The 21,478-nt window shown below is 45.1% G+C and overlaps 1 protein-coding gene and 1 long non-coding RNA gene across 3 annotated transcripts; one reads left to right on the forward strand and one right to left on the reverse strand.

The window, feature by feature from the left end:
- Positions 1-8,962: 8,962 nt before the first annotated feature.
- LOC119872326 lies at positions 8,963-10,109 on the reverse strand. Its single transcript, XR_005360345.1, has 2 exons — positions 9,953-10,109; positions 8,963-9,524 (listed from the first exon to the last, which is right to left on the reverse strand). It is a non-coding gene; the product is annotated as an uncharacterized LOC119872326 (long non-coding RNA).
- Positions 10,110-10,294: 185 nt separating this feature from the next.
- Positions 10,295-20,441, forward strand: ZFAND2A (zinc finger AN1-type containing 2A). Of its 2 annotated transcripts, XM_038539681.1 has the most exons (7): positions 10,295-10,551; positions 11,540-11,639; positions 12,293-12,387; positions 14,031-14,159; positions 17,464-17,615; positions 18,467-18,550; positions 19,111-20,441. In XM_038539681.1, exons 2-7 carry the CDS (start codon positions 11,585-11,587, stop codon positions 19,127-19,129), a joined length of 534 nt encoding a protein of 177 aa, XP_038395609.1. In that variant the 5' UTR covers positions 10,295-10,551; positions 11,540-11,584; the 3' UTR covers positions 19,130-20,441. The 2 variants fall into 2 exon arrangements, with proteins under 2 accessions (XP_038395609.1, XP_038395610.1); XM_038539682.1 differs by lacking the exons at positions 18,467-18,550; positions 19,111-20,441 and having other exon boundaries at positions 10,296-10,551; positions 17,464-17,799.
- The last annotated feature ends 1,037 nt before the right edge of the window (positions 20,442-21,478 follow it).

A 21,478-nucleotide genomic window follows, 5' to 3' on the forward strand; every position in this document is an offset into this window, starting at 1 on the left:
CTTGTTACCCGCAACCAAAAATCCTGGCAGACACATGGCTTGGCTTTAGCAGTCTACCTCCTGCCCCAGTCCATATCCCCTGTATTTAAGGGTCTGTTGGAGCACCCCCCACTGTGAAATTTTCCTAGATGCTCCAGCCCAAAATTTTCAGGCTTCTTCTGGGAAGTTTTTATTCTCTGAATTCCAATCATGATTACACCCTTTGCCCCGCAACCTCATAAATACAATGTTTACGCTTAATGTCCAGTTGTTTCAGGATGTGGGCCTTTTTTACCTCCAGGATCAAAACTATGAGCTCTTGGGAAAAGACAGAGACCCCATTTAATCTTTTCTTATATTTTCTTGAGGCCAAAAAGGGTGTTGTGTACACAGCAGGCACCCAATAAATATTTGTTGAGGATATGAGTTACAAATGTAAAGGTAATATTGACTATGTGTCTGAGCAGAAGAGAGTGTGTCTTGTGGGATGGGGGCAGTGGAACATCATCTGCTGAACCCAGACTAGGCCAGCAGCCTGGGACCAGGAGAGTATACTTCACTGTTTTCCTTTCTGTGAAAGAGCTTCTCTGCTTCTTTTGCCCAGACTCCATGCCTTCACCTTATCTTCTTCACCCACTTATCTGACTTCCTCCTCTCCTCTGGGACCATTCTAGGACAATGGTGACCTCTCCATCACTAACTCCAAAGGACACTTTCAGGTTTTGTTTTGTTCTCTCAGCAGCAGGAGCCAGTTAGCCAGTTTTCCCTCTTGAAATCTCCATCTTCCCTTGGCTTCAACAATGCCTCTCACTCCTTATTTTTCTCCTAAGTTCTCTGGTTGCTCATTCTCAGTCTGGTTTTCCAGCGCTGCCTTTCCTAAGGTGTAGGCCTGCATCCTCTTCTCCCCCACATCTTGTTTTTCCCTAGACAATCTCATCAACACACTGTGTGCTGATGACTCACAACTGTATTTCCCAGGCCAGACCTCTTCTCTGAGTTGCAGATGCATGTATCCAATCACTTATTCACCCACTTTTCTGTTTTATCTCATAACTGGTATGTCCTGAATTGAAATAACTTTTCTAATTATAAGTAACAGTATTTTTGGCTAGCAACAATAGGGAAAACAAAAAATGTCTTGAATAAGGATGTGTGTTATCTTATATTACAAGAAACCGAGAGGCAAGGAAGCTGTTGAGCAGCTCAACATCGCCATCACAACCTAGCTCCTTCCACCTTTCTGCTCTGTCAGCTCAGCATAAGGACATGGTCCCTAATGTTGGCCCTTTATGTTAATGAAAGGCTACTATTTCCAAGCATCCTAAAAATACCTTCCAGAAGAGGGCTTTGTCCTAATGAGTAGTAGTAGTAGTTGTTGTTGTTGTTTGTTTTTTGTTTTTGTTTTTTTTTAAAGGAAGGGAATCTTCCCAGAAGACTCTCTCCCTCTGAAAGACTTGGATCACATGTTCATGCCCTACCTACAAGGGAAGCTGTGAAAGTGAGTAAGGTTTCTGCTTTTCTGTGGTCATTGTCACCTCTTACCTAGACTGCAGTAACAGCTTATTTGCTCTCCCACTTCTGCTCCTGCCTCTCCTCAAGGTCTTACACATACTACAGCTGAACAAATGTTTTAAATTTCAATGTGTATGTGGGCATAATGTCAATGTATTTTCTTTTGTCTGTTATTGAAAAGTCTTCCACCATCATGACTAGGCCAGGAGGTGACACTCATAGCTGCAAAGAAAGGTCTGCCCAAGAAGTTATTGCTCAGTTTTGAGTTTTAAACCTAAACTTTTAAGAGCTCATAGCAAGCCACCATCTTAAAAACCAGGCTTTCAAGAGAGAGAAGAAAGGACCAGGAACCAAAGCTTTGGAGATTTACCCTAGAGCAAGAAAACCAAAGATATGATGTGAGAGAAATTTCCTGCAGCACAGAAAATTATTTCCAGGGATGGGGAGACGTTTGAAGATCTTTGAAAGAGAAGACATCTGTCTGGGTCCCTGAGAATGGACCGGATGTTCATTCTACAGTACTCAGTTGAGATGACAAACAATTCAGATGAGTAGAGGGATGATATGAAAGCAGAGGGGTCCATGCTTGGTTTCCCCTCTCTACTTCAAGAAAAGGCACTTCTCTGTGCCAATGCAGGGAAAGTGCAATAGTGGATACCCAGGATGTGGTCAGACAGGGAAAGGATCTGTGGTGGTTCCCCCGGAGCCACATTCTGCACATAAGCTATAGGAAACTCCCAAATCCCCATGTGCAGTAGCATGGAACCCTGAGAGGGTCACTGAAGCAGATGTAACCTAAAGTCTGAACAGGCTGACATTGCATGTAAGGAGCTATGATCAGAGGCCGGCAGCAGCAAATGTTAGCACATGAGCAGAGGTGGTGGGACAAGTCTTAACACCTGCAGAGGCCAGGGAGGAATTGGCTAGCATGTATGCCAGAGCCTCTGCTGCCATGAGGTTATCTATCCAGCTTCTCCAACCCCAGATGCCACTGAGGGAGAAAGGAAGTAGTTGGGAGGAAGAAGCCTTGGAATGATCAAGATTTGAGCCTGACCATGACTGAGGTTGAGCCTGTCCATGACTGGACCCAGATAGATGACAAAAACACTGCAGGCTAGGTTATGCTAATGGATGAGAACAGCTGCCTGTGGCAGTCTGGGGGCTTCAAAGGAAAGCAGAGTTCTATTTTGGAAAACAGAAAAACTTAAATTATTTTTTGTACAGCTGTGTGAATATATATTATATAAATTTTGTCTCCCAGTCTGGTACTGGCACAAAAGCAGACACATAGATCAGTGGAACAGAATAGAGAATCCAGAAGTGGACTCTCAACTTTATGGTCAACTAATATTTGATAAAGGAGGAAAGACTATCCACTGGAAGAAAGACAGTCTCTTCAATAAATGGTGCTGGGAAAATTGGACATCCACATGCAGAAGAATGAAACTAGACCACTCTCTTGCACCAGACACAAAGATAAACTCAAAATGGATGAAAGATCTAAATGTGAGACAAGATTCCATCAAAATCCTAGAGGAGAACACAGGCAACACCCTTTTTGAACTCGGCCACAGTAACTTCTTGCAAGATACATCCACGAAGGCAAAAGAAACAAAAGCAAAAATGAACTATTGGGACTTCATCAAGATAAGAAGCTTTTGCACAGCAAAGGATACAGTCAACAAAACTAAAAGACAACCTACAGAATGGGAGAAGATATTTGCAAATGACGTATCAGATAAAGGGCTAGTTTCTAAGATCTATAAAGAACTTACTAAACTCAACACCAAAGAAACAAACATTCCAATCATGAAATGGGCAAAAGACATGAACAGAAATCTCACAGAGGAAGACATAGACATGGCCAACATGCACATGAGAAAATGCTCTGCATCACTTGCCATCAGGGAAATACAAATCAAAACCACAATGAGATACCACCTCCCACCAGTGAGAATGGGGAAAATTAACAAGGCAGGAAACCGCAAATGTTGGAGAGGATGTGGAGAAAGGGGAACCCTCTTACACTGTTGGTGGGAATGTGAAATGGTGCAGCCACTCTGGAAAACTGTGTGGAGGTTCCTCAAAGAGTTAAAAATAGACCCGCCCAATGACCCAGCAATTGCATTACTGGGGATTTACCCCAAAGATGCAGATGCAATGAAATGCTGGGACACCTGCACCCCGATGTTTATAACAGCAATGTCCACAATAGCCAAACTGTGGAAGGAGCCTCGGTGTCCATCGAAAGATGAATGGATAAAGAAGATGTGGTTTATGTATACAATGGAATATTCCTCAGCCATTAGAAATGACAAATATCCACCATTTGCTTCAACATGGATGGAACTGGAGGGTATTATGCTGAGTGAAATAAGTCAATCGGAGAAGGAAAAACATTATATGGTCTCATTCATTTGGGGAATATAAATAATAGTGAAAGGGAATAGAAGGGAAGGGAGAAGAAATGTGTGGGAGGAAATATCAGAAAGGGAGACAGAACATAAAGACTCCTAACTCTGGGAAAGGAACTAGGGGTGGTGGAAGGGGAGGAGGGCGGGGGGTGGGGGTGAATGGGTGACGGGCACTGAGGGGGGCACTTGACGGGATGAGCACTGCGTGTTATTCTGTATGTTGGCAAATTGAACACCAATAAAAAATAAATTTATTGGAATCCCTGGGTGGCGCAGCGGTTTAGCGCCTGCCTTTGGCCCAGGGTGCGATCCTGGAGACCCGGGATCGAATCCCACGTCGGGCTCTCAGTGCATGGAGCCTGCTTCTCCCTCTGCCTATGTCTCTGCCTCTCTCTGTGTGTGTGTGACTATCATAAATAAATAAAAATTTTAAAAAATAAATTTATTATAAATAAATAAATAAATTTATTTATTTTGTCTCCACTCCTCAAGGTCAATCTTTTTTTTATTTTTTTAAATCTTATTTTTTAAAGATTTTTATTTTTAAGATTTTATTTATTTATTCATGAGAGACACAGAGAGAGGCAGACACAGGCAGAGGGAGAAGCAGGCTCCATGCAGGGAGCCTGATGTGGGATTTGATCCCGGGTCTCCAGGATCACACCCTGGACTGAAGGCGGCACTAAATCACCAGGCCACCGGGGCTGCCTGAGGTCAATCTTTAAGTTTTCAACATAAAAAAAAAAAAAAAAAAACAAAACCGTCTGTGTGGTCTGGCCTCTGCCTGCCTTTCCATCCTCATCTCTAGCTAGTATAGGTGGCAGAGAAAGAATTGCAAATGTGGACTCAGGAGCCTGGGTTTCAAACACTTCTATACTTCCGCTTCCCCGTTTTTAAAATAGAGATCAGAACAGTGACCTGCTGGTGAAGAACACTGGGGGCCCTTGATAGAGGAATGTACTGGACATGCACTGTAGCCTCTTCTTTTGAAGCAGACTTCTTAAGGTTTGCTAACCAAGACTCCAAGGTCTGTCTCCACTTCTCCATGGAGCATCATGAGTATTACAAGATCCTTCCTTCCCTGCTGACCACAAAGCAGTTTTCAGAGGACATCTTAGGGAGCCCTTAATTTTGATGTGGTAAGCTTAGATGTACGGAGGTCACTTAATGAATGCAGACTTCAGTTAATAGCAAAAGCTGCATTTAAAAGATCGAATTTGATAATCTTTTGTTCCCACAATTTGGCGTGGTCTTAGCCAGATCAGGACCAAAAAGAACAGCAGAGGTAGACCAAGTACACTCCTGGTAAAGCCCCTGGGTGTCCAATTTCACATCTCCTGATAGTCCCCGTGTACCAGCTCATGCTGTGGCTAATTCTGGTTCTCAGAAGGCATGCAAATGCCCATCTATGTATGTGTGCTCACGTGATTGTGTGTGTCTGTGTCTGAGGAGGGGAGGTAGTGTCCAACCAACTACATTTCTTTTCTCTGGTTACAAACTCATGAGTCTGGTTGTTTTGAAAACATTTATCAAAATTTGGGTGTTTCTCATTAAAGTTTTACATTTTGAAAAGGAGATAAAAGTACACAAAAATTTTAAATTTTTACTTTCATTTTATTTATTTATTTATTTATTTATTTATTTATTTATTTACTTTTATTTTAAAGAATAAAAGTCCTTGGGGGGACTGGGTGGCTCAGTCAGTTATGCGTCCCACTCTTGACTTCTGCTCAGGTCAGGATTTCAGGTTCATGAGATCAAGCCCCATATCAGGCTGATTCTCCCTCCCCCTCTGTTCTCTTTCTCAAAAAAATAATGTAATCTTGTTTTTTCCTATGGCAGTGGGGGCACTACCCATGGTAAGCAGGATAACCCCTCTACCCATGTCCATGTCCCAATCCTGGAACCACGAATCTGTTACTTCACATGACAAAGGGGACTTTGTGGATGTGCTCATGCTAAGGATCCTGAGTGGGGATATGACCCTGGATTGCACAAGCAGGCCCAATGCAATCCTTTTACATGAAAGGGGGAGAATAAGAGTCAGACAAGATGTGGCAATGGAAGTAGTGGTCGAGGTGATGTGATTGGCCAAAGAACATGGGCAACCTTCAGAAGCTGGAAAATGCAAAAGTATGTATGTCCTATAGCCCCCAGAAGGAATGCTGCCCTGCACCTTGATTTTAGGCCTATGAGATACATTTTCAATTTCTGACTTCCAGAATGATAAGACAGTCTGTTTTAGGACACTTAACTTGCAGTAATTTGGTACAGCAGCAACAAGTAATACACTACCAAGTGCAAAATTTAGTCTGTAGCATGGCAAACCCGATACCATGCAAGAATCTGGATTTCTGCTCTAAAACTCACTAGTTAGTGTAAATATAAAACTTGACATTTTAGTGTTACAATTGATTCTAGCAAGACCCAGATAATCTGGGAATACATGGATTTAAAGATTTTTTAATCTCAATATTTTGGCATACAATTTATAAGAAAAACCACTTTCTTTTTAAAAAAGATTTTATTTATTTATTCACGAGAGACACACAGAGAGGCCGAGACACAGGCAGAGGGAGAAGCAGGCTCTCTGCAAGGAGCCCAATGCAGGACTCAATCCCGGAACTCTGGGGTCACTCCCTGAGCCAAAGGCAGATGCTCAACTGAGCCACCAAGAGGCACTTTCTTGATAGTAATTGATTCATTTAATTATAACTTATTTTTTAACACTCTGGTTACTTAATATTCTTGACTTTTGGAAATTTGAAGATCTATAGTATTGTAGTAATAGGTATTTGCATTTATCGAAAGACCTAAGAAATTAAGGTTCTGGGGGCACTAGGTGGGTCAGTGGTTGAGCGTCTGCCTTCAGCTCAGATCGTGATCCTAGGGACCCCACAGGTAGCCTGCTTCTCCCTCTGCCTATGTCTCTGCCTCCCTGTGTCTCTCATGAATAAATAAAATCTTTAAAAAAAAAGTTCTGTGCAAGAATTGTTAAAAATACGTGATTTTTAACTCACAAATGACAATGTTCTTAAAAGTATGTATTTGTACTTATGCTTCCTTAGTAAATTATCTTCTTTTAAAAAAATCTTTCTGGAAGAAAACTGAAGGCTTTGACTGGCACTGGATTTTAACCAACTGGAAAAAGGGAGAGAGAGGAGTTTGCAGAGGCAGTGCCTAGAATTGAACAAGGATATGGAGTGCTGAGGGCGTGAGCACAAAGCAGGTGGTTGTGATGGCCAGAGTAGTTTGTTACATTAAGCAAATACATACATAGACTTAAAAAGAAAAAAATAGAATAATGAAACCCAGGTTTTTATTGCTGAAGGAGTTATTTGTAAATACAAAAAAGATTTTATTTATTTTTTTTAAGTTTTTTTGTTTTTTACTTATTTATGATAGTCACACAGAGAGAGAGAGAGAGAGAGAGAGGCAGAGACATAGGCAGAGGGAGAAGCAGGCTCCATGCACCGGGAGCCCGACGTGGGATTCGATCCCGGGTCTCCAGGATGGCGCCCCGGGCCAAAGGCAGGCGCTAAACCGCTGCGCCACCCAGGGATCCCACAAAAAAGATTTTAAAAATCCTGAGATGTTAGATTGAAATTGAAGGTAAGGATATGAATGTTTTCCTAAAAAATACATACACAAATAAAGACAATTATAGATGTGCATACTCACATGAATATACATACACTTCCTGACACATGTCCACAAGAAGGTCTAGAAGCAATGACACCCTACTAGCATTAAGTACACCACATACTCAAATCTTGATTTCTAAACACCATCCTCCATTAAAAAGAAACAATGCTCCCTGGAGAAATGGCTGATTCCAGGTCTGCAGCAGGAAGAGTACAAAATGAAGCTGGAGCACCTTGTGCTAAAAGGTGGGAAAGGGAACAAAGAATGACAGGATGACAGGGACATGTCAGAAGGACTCAAGAGCCAGCTAGACATGGCTCTCTGGCCTTCAAAATGAACAATGACAGGAACAGAATATGACCACCGAGTAAAAGAAATCCATGAGTCCATACTGAAATAAATAAATAAATAAATAAATAAATAAATAAATAAATAAATAAATAAATAAATAAATAAATATCTCTCTTATAGAATACCAACTAATAAATGTGAAAGGAACAGTGGACATTTTAAGCAGCACTACCTAGGGAGCGTCTGGTCAGCTCAGTCAGTAGAGCAGGTGACTCCTGATCTCAGGGTTGTGAGTTCAAGCCCCACACTGGGTGTGGAGCTTACTCTAGCAAAAATAAAAAGCACTATTTGGCAATGAGCATAGTGATCTAGGCAGAAGTCACTGTTAAAGCTTAAAATCGTTAGACAAAGGTTGAAAAGGAATAAAATTACAGTTGAATTCTGGAATATCTCTCTACAAAATACTAATCATTTACAAATGAAAAAAAAAAGGAGAAACCTAGCAGACACCTATGTCACTAGGTAACCAAGATGAGTATCACCTGTGGTAGGATGGCTTGCAGCAAATACCATTCCTGTAGTATTCCTACCAAGAAACATGACCTGCATCTGATCGTCAGAAAACATCCATGGATGCTGAGACATGTCATAGAAAAGTCTGTAATCTTTAATAAAAACCGTCAGGGAAAGAAAGGATGGAGGACCTATCCTAGCATGGAGGAGAATGCACATGTGATTTTGGATGGGACCCTGGAGCCGAAAGGAAAAAAAAAGACGTTGACATAGTTGGCAAAATGCAATGGAGTCTATGGACTGGACTTTAACATTGTTTTTTAAAATTTATTTATTTGTTATTTTTAAAGGTTTTATTTATTTATTCATGAGAGACAAACAGAGAAAGAGGCAGAGACACAGGCAGAGGAAGCAGCAGGCTCCAGGCAGGGAGCCCGACATGGGACTCGATCCCAGGTCTCCAGGATCACGTCCTGGGCTGAAGGTGGTGCTAAACCGCTGAGCCACCTGGGCTGCCCTAATATTGTTTTAATACTGATTCTCTCGTGTGGATGGTTACAGAATGGTTGTGTAAGAGTATCTGCTTTTAGGAAATGTACATGCAAGTATTTGGAGGTGATGGGTAACCGGGTCTATAGCATATTCTCAAATGGCTCAGAAAAAGACCAAGGAAAATGGGCATGTACACGTACAAATACACACACACACACACCTGATTCTTGTTATTTGTGGATTCCACGTTTGTGAACTTGCCTATCTGCCAAATTTACTTGTAACTCCAAAATCAGTATTTGCGGTACTTCAGCAGTTATTGGCCAACTTGTGCGGAGTGGCAAAAGACTTGAGTTGCCCGAGGAACATACTTCCAGCTGAGGTGGGACAAGGCGACGACACCTGCCTTCTTTCGTGTTTCAGTTCTGATGTGGTTAAGGAAGCTTCTGTTCCACAGCCTATTTAGTGTTACGACTCCGTATTTTTGTGTTTTGGTGGCGATCTTGTGGTTTCAAGTGGCCTTCAAGCCGGCGCTTAAGTGCTGTCCAGTTTCCTAAGTACCAGGAGGCTGCGATGCACCTCACGGAGAGCAGCGGCGGGCAGGCCGGGTTCAGCAAGACTTACCGCGGGCCATGAGTTTAATGAGAACAAAACCAACAACACATCAACACCAATTATCTTTAAACAGAAACGCATTTAAAACACGGTTAGGGGTTGATGGCTGGACGAGCCCAGAGGCTCTGGGGAAACTTAACCTGGCAAGACCCCCTGAGAGCACCTGCTCATTCAGTTTGCGGGAACCTCACAAAATCACACACTCCCGAGGGGTGGGGGGATAAACTACCACACACACGTTTGTAGGGGGAGCAGAGGGGAGTGATGGAGCAGGTAAGGGGACATGGTGAGGGGAAGGGACACAAGAAGAGAACCCAGGGAGGGGATGCTGGGAGGGGACCCGGGGAGAGAAGATGGGGTGGGGGGGATGCGGTGGGAGGGGGCGGGAGCCCTCGACGTGGGGACAGGCCAGCTCCCGTCGAGGCAGAGGGCGTCGTCTACCCAAGGCCAGGCCCCCCCTCCCATTCCGCCCGGCCGTGCCGGCTCCGTACCTCGCGGCGGCCCCTCTGCGACGCAGGCTCCGGCCCTCCCCGGGTGCGGCTTTCCGCGAGGCCGCCCCTCCACCCTGCCACGCGTGGAGCGGTGGCCTGGCCACCCTGACTCAGCTTGCCCGCGCCGCGCGGCCTACCGAGTGCGCCTGCGCAGAGCGACCTCACAGTGACTCAGCAGCTCCGAGAAGCCGCCGGACTGTTCGAGAAGGGAGGCGGGGGAGCGAGTGGGCGGGCCGACGGGGCTGCGGCGGGAGCGGATTGGCCGGCCCGGTGCTGACGTCTCGGGGGCGCGCCGGGAAAGCCGAGCCGCAGTGGGGCGAGATTGGCCGGCCGGGCGGTGACGTAATCAGGGCGCGCCGGGCACGTACTGGCCGCGGCGGCTCTCTGATCCCGAGGCAGCGAATAAATGGGGGTTTGGCTGTCCACAATGCTTCGCTCGTCGGCGGGCTTGGACGGCGCGGTGCTGTCCGTTGGATTCCGTTTTCGTCAGCCTTTTGGTCCCGTACCGTGCGGCTGACTGCTGGAAGGGACATCCGGCTTCCCGTCTCCGCCGCCTCCCGCTCGTCTCCGCGGCCGCCCGGGCCCCCGACGACAGCCAGGTCTGGGTCCGGGTCCGGGTCCGGGTCTGGGTCCGGGTCGGGGGGACGGGGACGGTGTCGGGGAAAGGCTTCAGGTGCTAGCCGAACGAGCCCATGTTCGGGGGCTCTCACCGCTGCTGTGTCAAGGCCCGGGGACCGCACGCAGACCCTGACTTCTGGGGGCACTTTTTTTTTTTTAAGATTTTATTTATTTATTCATGAGAGATACAGAGAGGCAGAGACACAGGCAGAGGGAGAAGCGGGCTCCATGCAGGGAGCCCCATGTGGGACTCGATCCTGCGTCTGGATCACGCCCTGGGCCGAAGGCAGGCGCTAAACCGCTGAGCCACCTGGGGATCCCCCTGGGGGGACCTCTTGATAGGGTTGTAGGTGCTGAGGCTGGCAGGGCTCTCGTGAGGCGTGTCACGAGCTCCCCTCCTCGTCCTCCCAGTGTCCACCCTTCCACTCCCGAGTTGGTGGTGTCTCGGGAGTAAGTTCTTAAGTAAAGTTCAGGACAAGAGGGAGGAGGACCGCAGGGACGGAGTTGAAGCGCCTCGGGATAGTGCTGTCAACGTGATTTTAGCCCTTGGTGACGGCTTTGTGTATGTCAACAAGTAGACTCGGTCGATGGAATTGTGGCCCAGCTTCTTGTGGGAAGTTGCGTAAATTGAACATGGGAAAGCCCTGTCAACGTGAGTCAGAACGGTTTAAAGCAAGCCTGAATTCCGGGTGAGCTTTTTCAAGGGGAATTTAAAGGGCCAAGAAGAAATTGGTGTCCTAAGGGGGTAGGTTCAGAACGAGCTGGTACCTGTGCTGGAGCTGCTTTGCTTTTCTTTGTTGAAAGGCCTGGAGAATCCGATACTTTAGTGCCTCCCAGGGGCGCAGGATGACTTGGGCATCGGATTCTTCCCACAGAGCATCTTTGTAGACTTTCTTAGTCCGAAGTTAGGCACCCCAGGGACGGAAATTATGGCCATGGTTTCTTTCCTAACTACTTTAATTCTTGTAGGTGATCCATCCCTCTGCCGTCTGTGCTTTTGGACACGTTCTCATAATGGAGTTCCCTGATTTGGGGAAGCATTGTTCAGAAAAAACTTGTAAACAGCTAGGTAAGCACTTTTAAGAGATTGTTAATAGGAAATGTGTGTTACGTTCACTGTTTGGTTAGGGAGAACTGTCTATTTGATTAATTAGCTGTTTTCTGGGTTTTGGCCCTCGTGGCTTTTCAGTGTTGGGAGGCTGGCCTGAGGTGCAGGTTCTGTTCAGTATTATTATTCACTGTCTACCCAAGGCCAGGTACCAGGGCCAAAGCCAACTGGATAGAAGTGTGCTGCTTAAGTGTGATACTACATGGGATGGTCTCTTGAAAAGATAGTTTTATAGGGACGTCTGGGTGGTTCAGTCCATTAAGCATCTGACTCTTGGTTTTGGCTCAGGTCATGATCTCAGGGTTGTGAGATCCAGCCCCTCATGGGCTCCCAAGCTCAGCGGGGAGTCTGCTTGTTTCTCTCTGTGCCCTCCTGCCCTGGGCAGCCTCTCTCTTTCTAAAAGAAAGATATTTTTTTGTAAAAAAAAAAAAGATAGCTTTATAGATTCTTTGTTACTGTTGGCATCATGAAATTACATTTTTCTCACATGTGCCACCTCAAGGATATGTTTGATAGGCATAAAGAACTCACTGCAGGTAAATAAATGTTTAACATGATCTGTAATTCTTTTGTTCTAATCTTTAAAATGCTATTGTTTTTTTTTTTTTTTTTAGATTTTCTTCCGTTTAAATGTGATGCATGTAAACAAGATTTCTGTAAAGATCATTTTACTTGTGCTGCACACAAATGTCCCTTTGCATTCAAGAAGGTAATTTATCGTACTTTATTCCAAAGAGTCTAATTTTCGCTGTCCAGGTAGTAAACATAAGACAAGGTATAGCTGATATTTTCATTAAAATGAAATAAGACTTAAAATCCAGTTTCCCAGTCACACTAGTCACATTTCAGGTGTTTAGCAACCACATGTGGCCAGTAACTACTGTATTGGGCAGTGCAGATATGGCACATTTCCACCATCACAGGAAATTCTGGATGGCACAGCTCTAAGCAACAGATTGCATTTTTTAAGGGGATCTTGAAGTTAAATTGTTGTATCCAAACCTTCAAAGCTTACTTCGCATGTTAAAACATTCCTTTCACTGATTATGCTGAGGAAAAACCTAGCAGAGGCTTTATGAAGCACAGGAAACGGTTTAAGACTTGACAAAGTGTCTAATCTGGAAAGTATTAAAAATGCTTATCTGGGTAACTTTACAGCTTTGGGATCCTATTTAGTGGCAAAGAGTACCTGGTAGAAACGGGAAGATGAGGAGGACTCTAAGAAAACGAACATGTATAAGTCCAACAAAAGTGTGCTATCTCTGTTACTGACTTTGTAGGTGGCCCCCAGCCTATATTCATTTTGTTTCTAGTGGTTTAGAGGTTATTTTATCTGTCCTGCTGTTTCCCTATAATGGCAGTTAGAAACATGAATGATTTAGCATTATTACATGCTTCCATTAGTGTTGGCCAGGGTCTGACCCTTCTAAGTCATCATAGGGGGCGGGGGAGGGTGAGTCATATTTACCCAGGCCATGATGACTAGGCCACACTACCTAGTTTATTGTTGGCTTGACCTTTCCGTCTTCCGTAGATAGGGAGAGTCTGGCTAGAGATTGTTAGTAAAGCTTTATTTCTTAGTGTGCAGACTTGTCAACTGAGGAAGTCCTGGGTGATCCTTGAGTTCAGCCCCTGCAGACAGTATAGGCCCCAGAATTCTGTGATTACCTGTTGGGATATCAGTTGTCACCTCTGTTTTCTTGCTGAGCCAGGTTTTCTTAGCTCCTGCCTTGGCTCTGAGGTTTTTTCACTGCTAGGCATGCAGCCACTGGGTGTTTTGTTCCTCCTCCAGAGCCCCCACAATCTTGGGCTGGGATGGTCATTATGTACCTGAGAGCTCAGCCTAGCTGTGTGCCTAGCTGTTAGCTCAGTGAGTCTCCCTGCATGTGAAAGCAACAAAAAGATTGGAGAGGCTGTTGACAGTTGTAGGGAGCTAGGGGGTCTTCGGGGCTAGTGTTTTCTTCTGTTATGTTTTCTCCATCTGGAGGTGTTTGGGCTCTGTCACTGCTCACTGAGGTCATGCAAGACAGACAGCCCTGGTGCTCTGAGACCAGATCAGTTTCACCAGCTTCTTGGCTGCCTTTTATTGATTATCTCATGGTCTTTTCCACAACTGGTTAATACTCTGTTATGATTAAATTCCACTGGATTCCACTTTGAGCAGCTCTATCCTGAATCTGTAGGGTTGGCTTTGCTGTTAATCCTTTATGTGAACAGTGTCCTCTTCTGATGAGCAGCGGAAAGATCAGTGTGTGTACTCTATGTGATTCTTGATGCACTATGATGCCATACCACTTTCTTTTGTGAGTTTTGATTGTCTGAATCTGGAATATCCTCTTTTGTCATTTTCAGGATGTTCAGGTCCCAGTATGCCCACTTTGTAACAACCCAGTCCCAGTAAAAAAGGGAGAGATACCAGATGTGGTGGTTGGTGAGCACATTGATCGAGACTGTAACTACCTTCCTGGGAAGAAAGAGAAGGTAAGGACAGGTTATGATCACCCTGTGAATGCTATTTTTTCTGTAGAAGGTAAAAGGTCAATTATCTGACTATGATCTATAGTCCTAATTGCGTGCAAGATAAAACCTTTGTGATGTGTCTGTGTTTTCCCCATGTTGTGATGGCTTGGCTTTTTACAAATACTTTCAAGTACTCTGAATATTAGAGTCTACTTTGAGATCTGCTACCTTTAGGATTCTCACCTTTTTCTCCCAAGATGGAGAGCTAATGTGGTTTCTAGAACCATTCTGTTAATGTGTACTTTTCCTAAGCTCCTCTTAGGAAAATGAAAAAGGATACATAAAAGTTTGAACATTTAGCTTTCTTGCTTTTGTAGTGTCAGTGTCTTTGTGAGTCCTGCATTTATTCATTTGGAGTAAATTCTGTCAGGAAAAAACAGTAGGTCCCTATTCTACGTAGCAGGTGGTTTCAACTCTTATTTTTTTCTCCACGTGTTGTTGTATCTTGAGTTTGTCTTGCTGCCCTGTAGTTTGGGGCATTACCTGTTGACCACAGTGTGGGCTGAGCACGGAGTCCCCCTACCCCCATTCCTATGCTGCCACATCTTTTAACGCCACCTTCCCAGCAGACGTGGAGTGGGCTCCTAGGCTGATGTTCCAGGCCTCCGTCTCTGAGGACACAGCTGAGAGATTCCTTCTGCATTTATGCTAGGTCCTCGTTTCTGCGTCTGTCTCCCTAACTGTGGGTCCCAAGCCTCCTATGCCTTGTGTTTTCTTTTCTTTGTTTTTCCCTTATTTGGGGGGAGTCATAGGCCCCGCTTGCTCCTTGGGAAGGACCATGGAAGATAAATAGGAGATAGTATATCCTGCTGGGTCTTTTTTCTCCATTTCTCCTTGCTTAGCTGCCCAGGGATAACAGCCTGATTTGAAATCTTTGAATATTTGCAGGTGTTGGTTTGTTTTCTTGCTTCTGCTGTTGCTTTAGAGAATTCCCCTGCTGTTCTACATTGGTCCTTTGTGGGATGAGTTTCAGTCTGGCAGCTTGGAGGCTCTCTCCTGGCCCCACCCCTCTCCGCTCCATCCCAGAATTTAGAAGCTTCACATTGACTGTTGCTGGCGTAGATCTATCTTCATCTGTCCTGCTAGGCAGGCAGTGGATCCTCCCAAACTGGAAACTCCAGTGTTTCCATTTGGAATGCCGTCTTAGATTCTTGGATTTCCTCTAGACTCCTGTTCCTTGGGTGCTGAACCTCCTGGATGGGTCTCCTTTCTCCCAAGTTTTCTTTACCTGTGAATTCTCTGTCCAGGGTGTTTTATCTGCATCACAGTGAGTGTCCTTCTCATGTGCCAGCCTGCAGCTGACTGCTCACTTGCATGGTGGGAGCAGTGCGGACTCTCACGTTGGCTGCAGGTCATCTGCCCAGTCCACTTTTTATGCTTTGTGATTTCAGGTCTTTCTTTTGGGCTAATCAAATTCCCCAGAGAAGGTGTTCTGTTTCCTTCCTGGGGAGCATACTCTGACTTCCAGGATTATGGAGCCAGGTAGAAAGAACACTCACATCTCCTTTGCGGGGAGTGTGAAGTCCTTACTGGCTTCTGGGTGCCCCTCCCATGATTCTCATGGTCCTTCTGCCCATTGCTGCACTTCCAGGCCAGCAGCCTCTCTTGGATCCTCTGCTGAGTACACATCTGCTGGCATCAGGTGCAGGTCTGCTGCTTGGACTTGCAGCCATTTCTCCTGTTGTGTCCCAAGGCACCCTGAGCTTGCTGATTTCTGAGCCTTTCGGGGTTTTGTTTCATGAATTGGAGTGCTTCTTGACCTTCCCCATTAGTTTACAATTTGGCTTTCTCATATCTGCCAGGTTCATTGCTACTTGTTTGTGTGCTTTTTTTTCCTGAAATCTTGTAGCTGTTTTCTTATTCCCGGCCTTTGTGGGTATACCCCTTTTCAAAAAATCTTCTGTTGTTTTCATCGTATTTGGGGAGGAGTCAGCCAGTATGTGTATTCAGTTTCCCTTCCTTAACCAGAAGCCTAAGGAGACTCAAAGTGAATTTGCCTTCAATGATGGCACATAACTTGTGCCTTCTCCCCTTGGACTGCAGATTCTCACAGCCTCTCAGGCCTTCATGGGGTCTGGTCTTAGGCAGCTCTGCAGCTTGCCCTTCTTGAACACCTTACCAGGTTACTCAGGTGGTTTTTCTCAGATGCCCTGCTCCCGCTTTCCTCTCCTATTGCTCTCCAAAATAACCACATAGGCTTTGAAGGACCTTGTCTCCAGGAAATTGGCTTTCATCAGGCCTACGTCCCGGTTTCCAGTCATGGATCCTGGCTTATAGTTAGGAACTACCTTATCATGTTACATTAAATACACAATAATTGCAATATATAAGCATAAGGCTTATAAAGTCTTGCTGCTTTCAGCCTCCAACATGAGAGAATAAGCTCTGTGTGTCTTCGCCTAGCACCCAGAACCTTTTATTAACCAGCTGACCCCAGTCATCCTCCATAACCCCCTTCTCTTCATACTACTCCAGGCCCTCTGGAAGTTCTTTTAAAAATTCCCTGTCTCTACGTAAGGCCACAGCTCCACTTGGCATGCCTTCCTCCTCAGTTAACAAGGTCTTCCTCATTCTTGGCTCACTCTAGATTTGTGACCCAAGCCCATCCCCTGTCCCCACTCTCCTAGCCCCAGGTTGTGCATGCCTGCCTTTGCTCTCCTGGAGCAGGCACCCTATATCCTTGTGCTGTTTGTATATCATCAGGTCACTCCTGGCAGCCTGTGCCTGCCTGTCTTTGCTGGAGGGCTGCCTCAGGCTTCTATGTGGGTACCTTTTGGTCAACATCCTTACCTCACAGAGTCAGCAGTGCTTGAGAATTTGTATCACTCCCTTGTGTCCCACATCACCCCTGCAAAAAAACCACCCCAAAACTCTAATAATATAATGAGTATAGGGAATATAAATTTTTAGCTCCCTGGAATGCCCCTGGAACCAGTTGCCTTCTGTAGGACTGTGTATGATGCCACAGGCTTAGCCTCCTTCCCTCCATGTCCCTAGTCCCCACTCCCCTGGATTTTGTGGGGGTTTTTTTGGCTGAGAACACCTCTGATCATCTCTCATGAATACCCAACTTAATATGCTATTTTTGTGTTTGTTAAAACTCTCCCATTTCCTTAGTTAGTACTCACCTATTTACCTGGCAGATGTTTGAATGAAATTTTGATGTCTTCATTTCATGTAGCTAAAAACTGTTTCTAGTTTCAGTGTTGGTTGTTTTAAGGGCTTCTTAAATAATTACTTATTAAAGCAACTCTCGCCTTCTCAGATTTTTATGTACCGGTGCTCAAAAGAGGGGTGCAAGAAGAAAGAGATGCTGCAGGTGGCTTGTGACCAGTGTCGTGGCAGTTTCTGCATTCAGCATAGACACCCTCTGGATCACAGCTGCAAGCACGGGAGCCGCCCCATCAGCGTAGCCGGGTGAGAAGAGAGGCTGGCTCTGATGTGCTGGCTCACGTACAGTGACATCAATGGACCTGCCTGACCCCAGCAGTGGGGATAGGGCAACGTTGAGAATTGTACTGACCTAAGTTGTTGAGGTGAGGTGTTTGTTGTAGGAGTTTGGATGAATATAATCTAAATTAAAATTGGATTTTAAACTAAAGTTGGATTCTAGTTGTATTGTTTTCTATGGCTGCCAAAACAAAGTACCGCAGCTTGCGTGACTTCAACAGCAGAAGTTCATTTTCTCTGGCTCTGGAGACACAAGTACAGGTTGGAGGTATGGCGGGGTTGGCTTCTGAAGGCTGTGGGGAGAGCCCACTCCAGGCCATCCCCTCAAGCTGCGGGTGGTCTGCCAACAGTCCTCAGCCGTTCTTGGCTGTGGATGCCTCTCCCAACCTCTGTGTCCTCCATCACCTGCTTTTCCGTTGTGTGTCTGTGTCCAAATGTCCCCTTTTTATGAGGGGACAATCCTAGATTAGGGTCCCACACCTCTGCACTCTTAGCACATCTCAGCTGAGTACATCTGTGACAGCCTTACTTCTAGATGTCACATTCTGAGGTCCTGAGTGTACGGGGCTTAGCCTATCTTTTGTGGGGACACAATCTATCCCATTTGGTAGTGGTATAAGCAAGAGTACCTTTCTCAAAGTGGAGATGTTTGCCTAAACCTGCTGTTGAATGAATATGGAAGCATGGGTTTACCTTGTAGTTAGTGGTGATTTCTCGTGTCATCTGTACCTGGACAGAGCATAGGGTTCACTGTGCACATAGGTCTCCAGGTAAGCTGACGGAGGGGTCGGTGACCGTTGGTCTGCCTTTCTGTGTAGGTATGCAGCTGCCAGAGCCTCTGAATCCGAGCCATCAGGAGCTTTACACAGGCTGTCTACCATTTGGCGGGCTCAGCGACTCAGGTATTGATGTAAACAGCGTGCACAAGTATGGTTGCTTTGTACCAGCAGGAACAGTTCTTGTCCGAGTGGCGAGCACTGAGGAGTCACTGCAGTGCATGCAGTTAATAACCAACTGATTAACTGCGTGCTCCATTGGCTTAGTCTTAAGGAGGGATAAGGGTCTGGTTGTGTGTGCTCTCAAACCCTGAATTACCAACACAGTTCATTCTAGCATGGAGCATAGTTAGCAGTAACATTTTATAGCTGGTTGCTAAAATACCTTATATGGCCTAGAGCTTTTATTTTTTATTTTATTTTGATTTATTTTTTTAAAGATTTTATTTATTCAGTCATGAGAGACACACAGAAAGGCACAGACACAGGCAGAGGGAGAAGCAGGCTCCACACAGGGAGCCTGATGGGCGACCCCATCCCGGTCCCCAGGATCACACCCTGGGCAGAAGGTGGCAATAAACCGCTGAGCCACCTGGGCTGCCCGGCCTAGAGCTTTTAGATGATCAGTTGCTCCTGGTTAATCAAGACAGACCTAAAAAATAAGCTGTTCTTTTGCTCTCTTTCAGGTGGAAAGTAAAGAGATGATGGGACTATCTGCACATACTGGCACATTCACTTGTTTTGTATATTTAGCTTTGTAGGCAAAGTTGTGCTCTAGTGCCTTTGTACTACTCATGACAAACGGTCGGGAATGTCATTAAAAGTTTTCCAGTAAAATGTACAAATTTTGGCAAAATAAATAGAAGGATATGGATATTCTAAGTTAGGCTAAGCTGCTCCGTCAACCTCTGCTTCCTCCCTCCTGCCTCCCAAGTAAAGTGCCGTAAGGATTGAAGGGGTGTGACAGATAAGAGAGCGGCTCTGCCCTGGCCTGAGTCCCCAAAGAACCCAGTGTTCTGGAACCTTCTGTCACTTACACAGCTGATTGCACTCTGTCTTCATCTTGTGGCTTCCGTGGTGACAGCTACATGAGCCCAGGAAAGGGGGGAGGCCATGTACCTTGCTAAGGGCCTTGTTTAGATGTGGCCACTCTTCCACTGAGAACAGCCCTTTGGCCATATAGACACCAGTCATGGCCATGGTCCATGAGAGAGCCCCATATCCTTCAACCCGGGACTTTGGGAAACAGTGAAGCAAAATGTCATTTGAGTTGGGTCCTGATCTTAACCCACTGGTCATCTACCTATACATCCAGACCTCCTCTTGCTCCTAGATTAATAAAATACAGGCAATTACTCCTGGTTTCAGAGCCTCAAAGCATGATTTGGTGGGGGTGGGCTTTTTCCATTCCACAAGGAAGTGATGAAAACTATTTCTGCGGGCTGTCTTAGTTGGTGTGTGTTCTGAACTAGTGGTTCTCAGACTTCCGCATGTTCAGAATTGCCTAGAGGGCTTGTTTGAGGGGCACCCGACCCCACCCCCAGAGTTTCTGGTTCTGTGGGCCTGGGTGGGCCTTGAGAATTTCAGGAAGTTCCCAGCTGATGCTGATGCTGCCAGGCTGGGGACTCCACTTCGACAAATCACTTCTGTGCACCCCCACTGTCCAGTACATGGTCACTTGGCCACAGAGGTTTTGGAACATAGGAAATGCAGTCAGCCCAACTGTGGGATTGAATTTTTAGTTATATTTAACTTAAGGGCTATTAACTTGATTCACTTTTTAGAAAATTCTTCAGTATGTTAGGAACTTTGGTATATGAGTCTATTTTTTCAACTATAAATTTTAAATACAGGTCAGCCCTTTCTCATAGAAATTTAATACCTGTTTTGAGAATCTAAGACACTGAGCTTTGAAGATAATACCAGAATACTAAAGTATGTCATTGTTAAAATTATCCACATGTTGAAGTGATGTTTTGGATACAATTGATTAAATAAAGCAATAAAGTTGATCTTACCTGTTCTTGTTTTAACTGTAGCTACTAGAAACTTTGGAAACAGGTAGGTGGCCAGCATTATATTTCTGTTGGATGGTGGTGTTCTTGGTCATCCAAACTAAAGGGCAAAACCCCACATTTTATCAGGAAGAATGGTCAGCTTATGAGTGCTCGTGCTTCTGTCTTTGGATTTGATTTGAATGTTTGTTTTAAGACTTTACCTATTTGAGAGAGCAAGCAAGAGAGAATGTGAACTAGGGAAGACACAGACTCCCCACTGAGCAGGGAGCCTGATATGGGGACTTGATCCCAGACCCCGGGGATCATGACCTGAACTGAAGGCGGACACTTCACCCACTGAACCACCCAAGTGCCCTTATTAGAGTGTTCAAGCACAGTGGAGTGGTCCCCCCTTGGCACAGGGGTACATTCTAAGACCCCTGTGGGTGTCTGAGGCCATGAATTACACTGGGCTATACGTATGTATGGTTTTTCCCTATACACACAGTTCTGTGGTAGAACTTAATTTTATGAATTAAGTGCAGTAAGATAAGCTACAGCTAGTAAAACAGAGCAAGTGCAGTTCTCCAGGCATACTGCATATTACTGCTCCTTGCTTAATTGTGCTTCACAGATTCTGCATTTTTTACCAATAGAAGGTTTGTGGCAAACCTGCATTGAGCATGTCTGTGGGTGCCAGTTTTCCCATAGCCTTTGTTCCCTTTACATTTCTGAGTCACATGTTGGTAATCTTGCAACATCTCAGATTTTCTGATTATTATATTTGTTGTGGTGGTCTGTGATTTCAGCTTGGGTGAAAGCATTTTTTATTGATGAAGTATTGATTTTTTTTGATTGATTGAGTTTTTTTAAAGATTTTATTTATTTATTCATGAGAGAGGCAGAGATGTAGGGCAGAGGGAGAAGCAGGCTCCCTGAGGGGAACCCGATGTGGGACTCTATCCCAGGACCCCGGGATCATGCCCTGAGCCAAAGGGAGACACTCAACCATTGAGCCACACAGGTGCTACTTGGTAAAATTTTTTAATTAAAATCT

This window comes from Canis lupus, chromosome 6 (genome assembly GCF_011100685.1).
Source record: "Canis lupus familiaris isolate Mischka breed German Shepherd chromosome 6, alternate assembly UU_Cfam_GSD_1.0, whole genome shotgun sequence".
Classification (NCBI taxonomy): domain Eukaryota; kingdom Metazoa; phylum Chordata; class Mammalia; order Carnivora; family Canidae; genus Canis; species Canis lupus.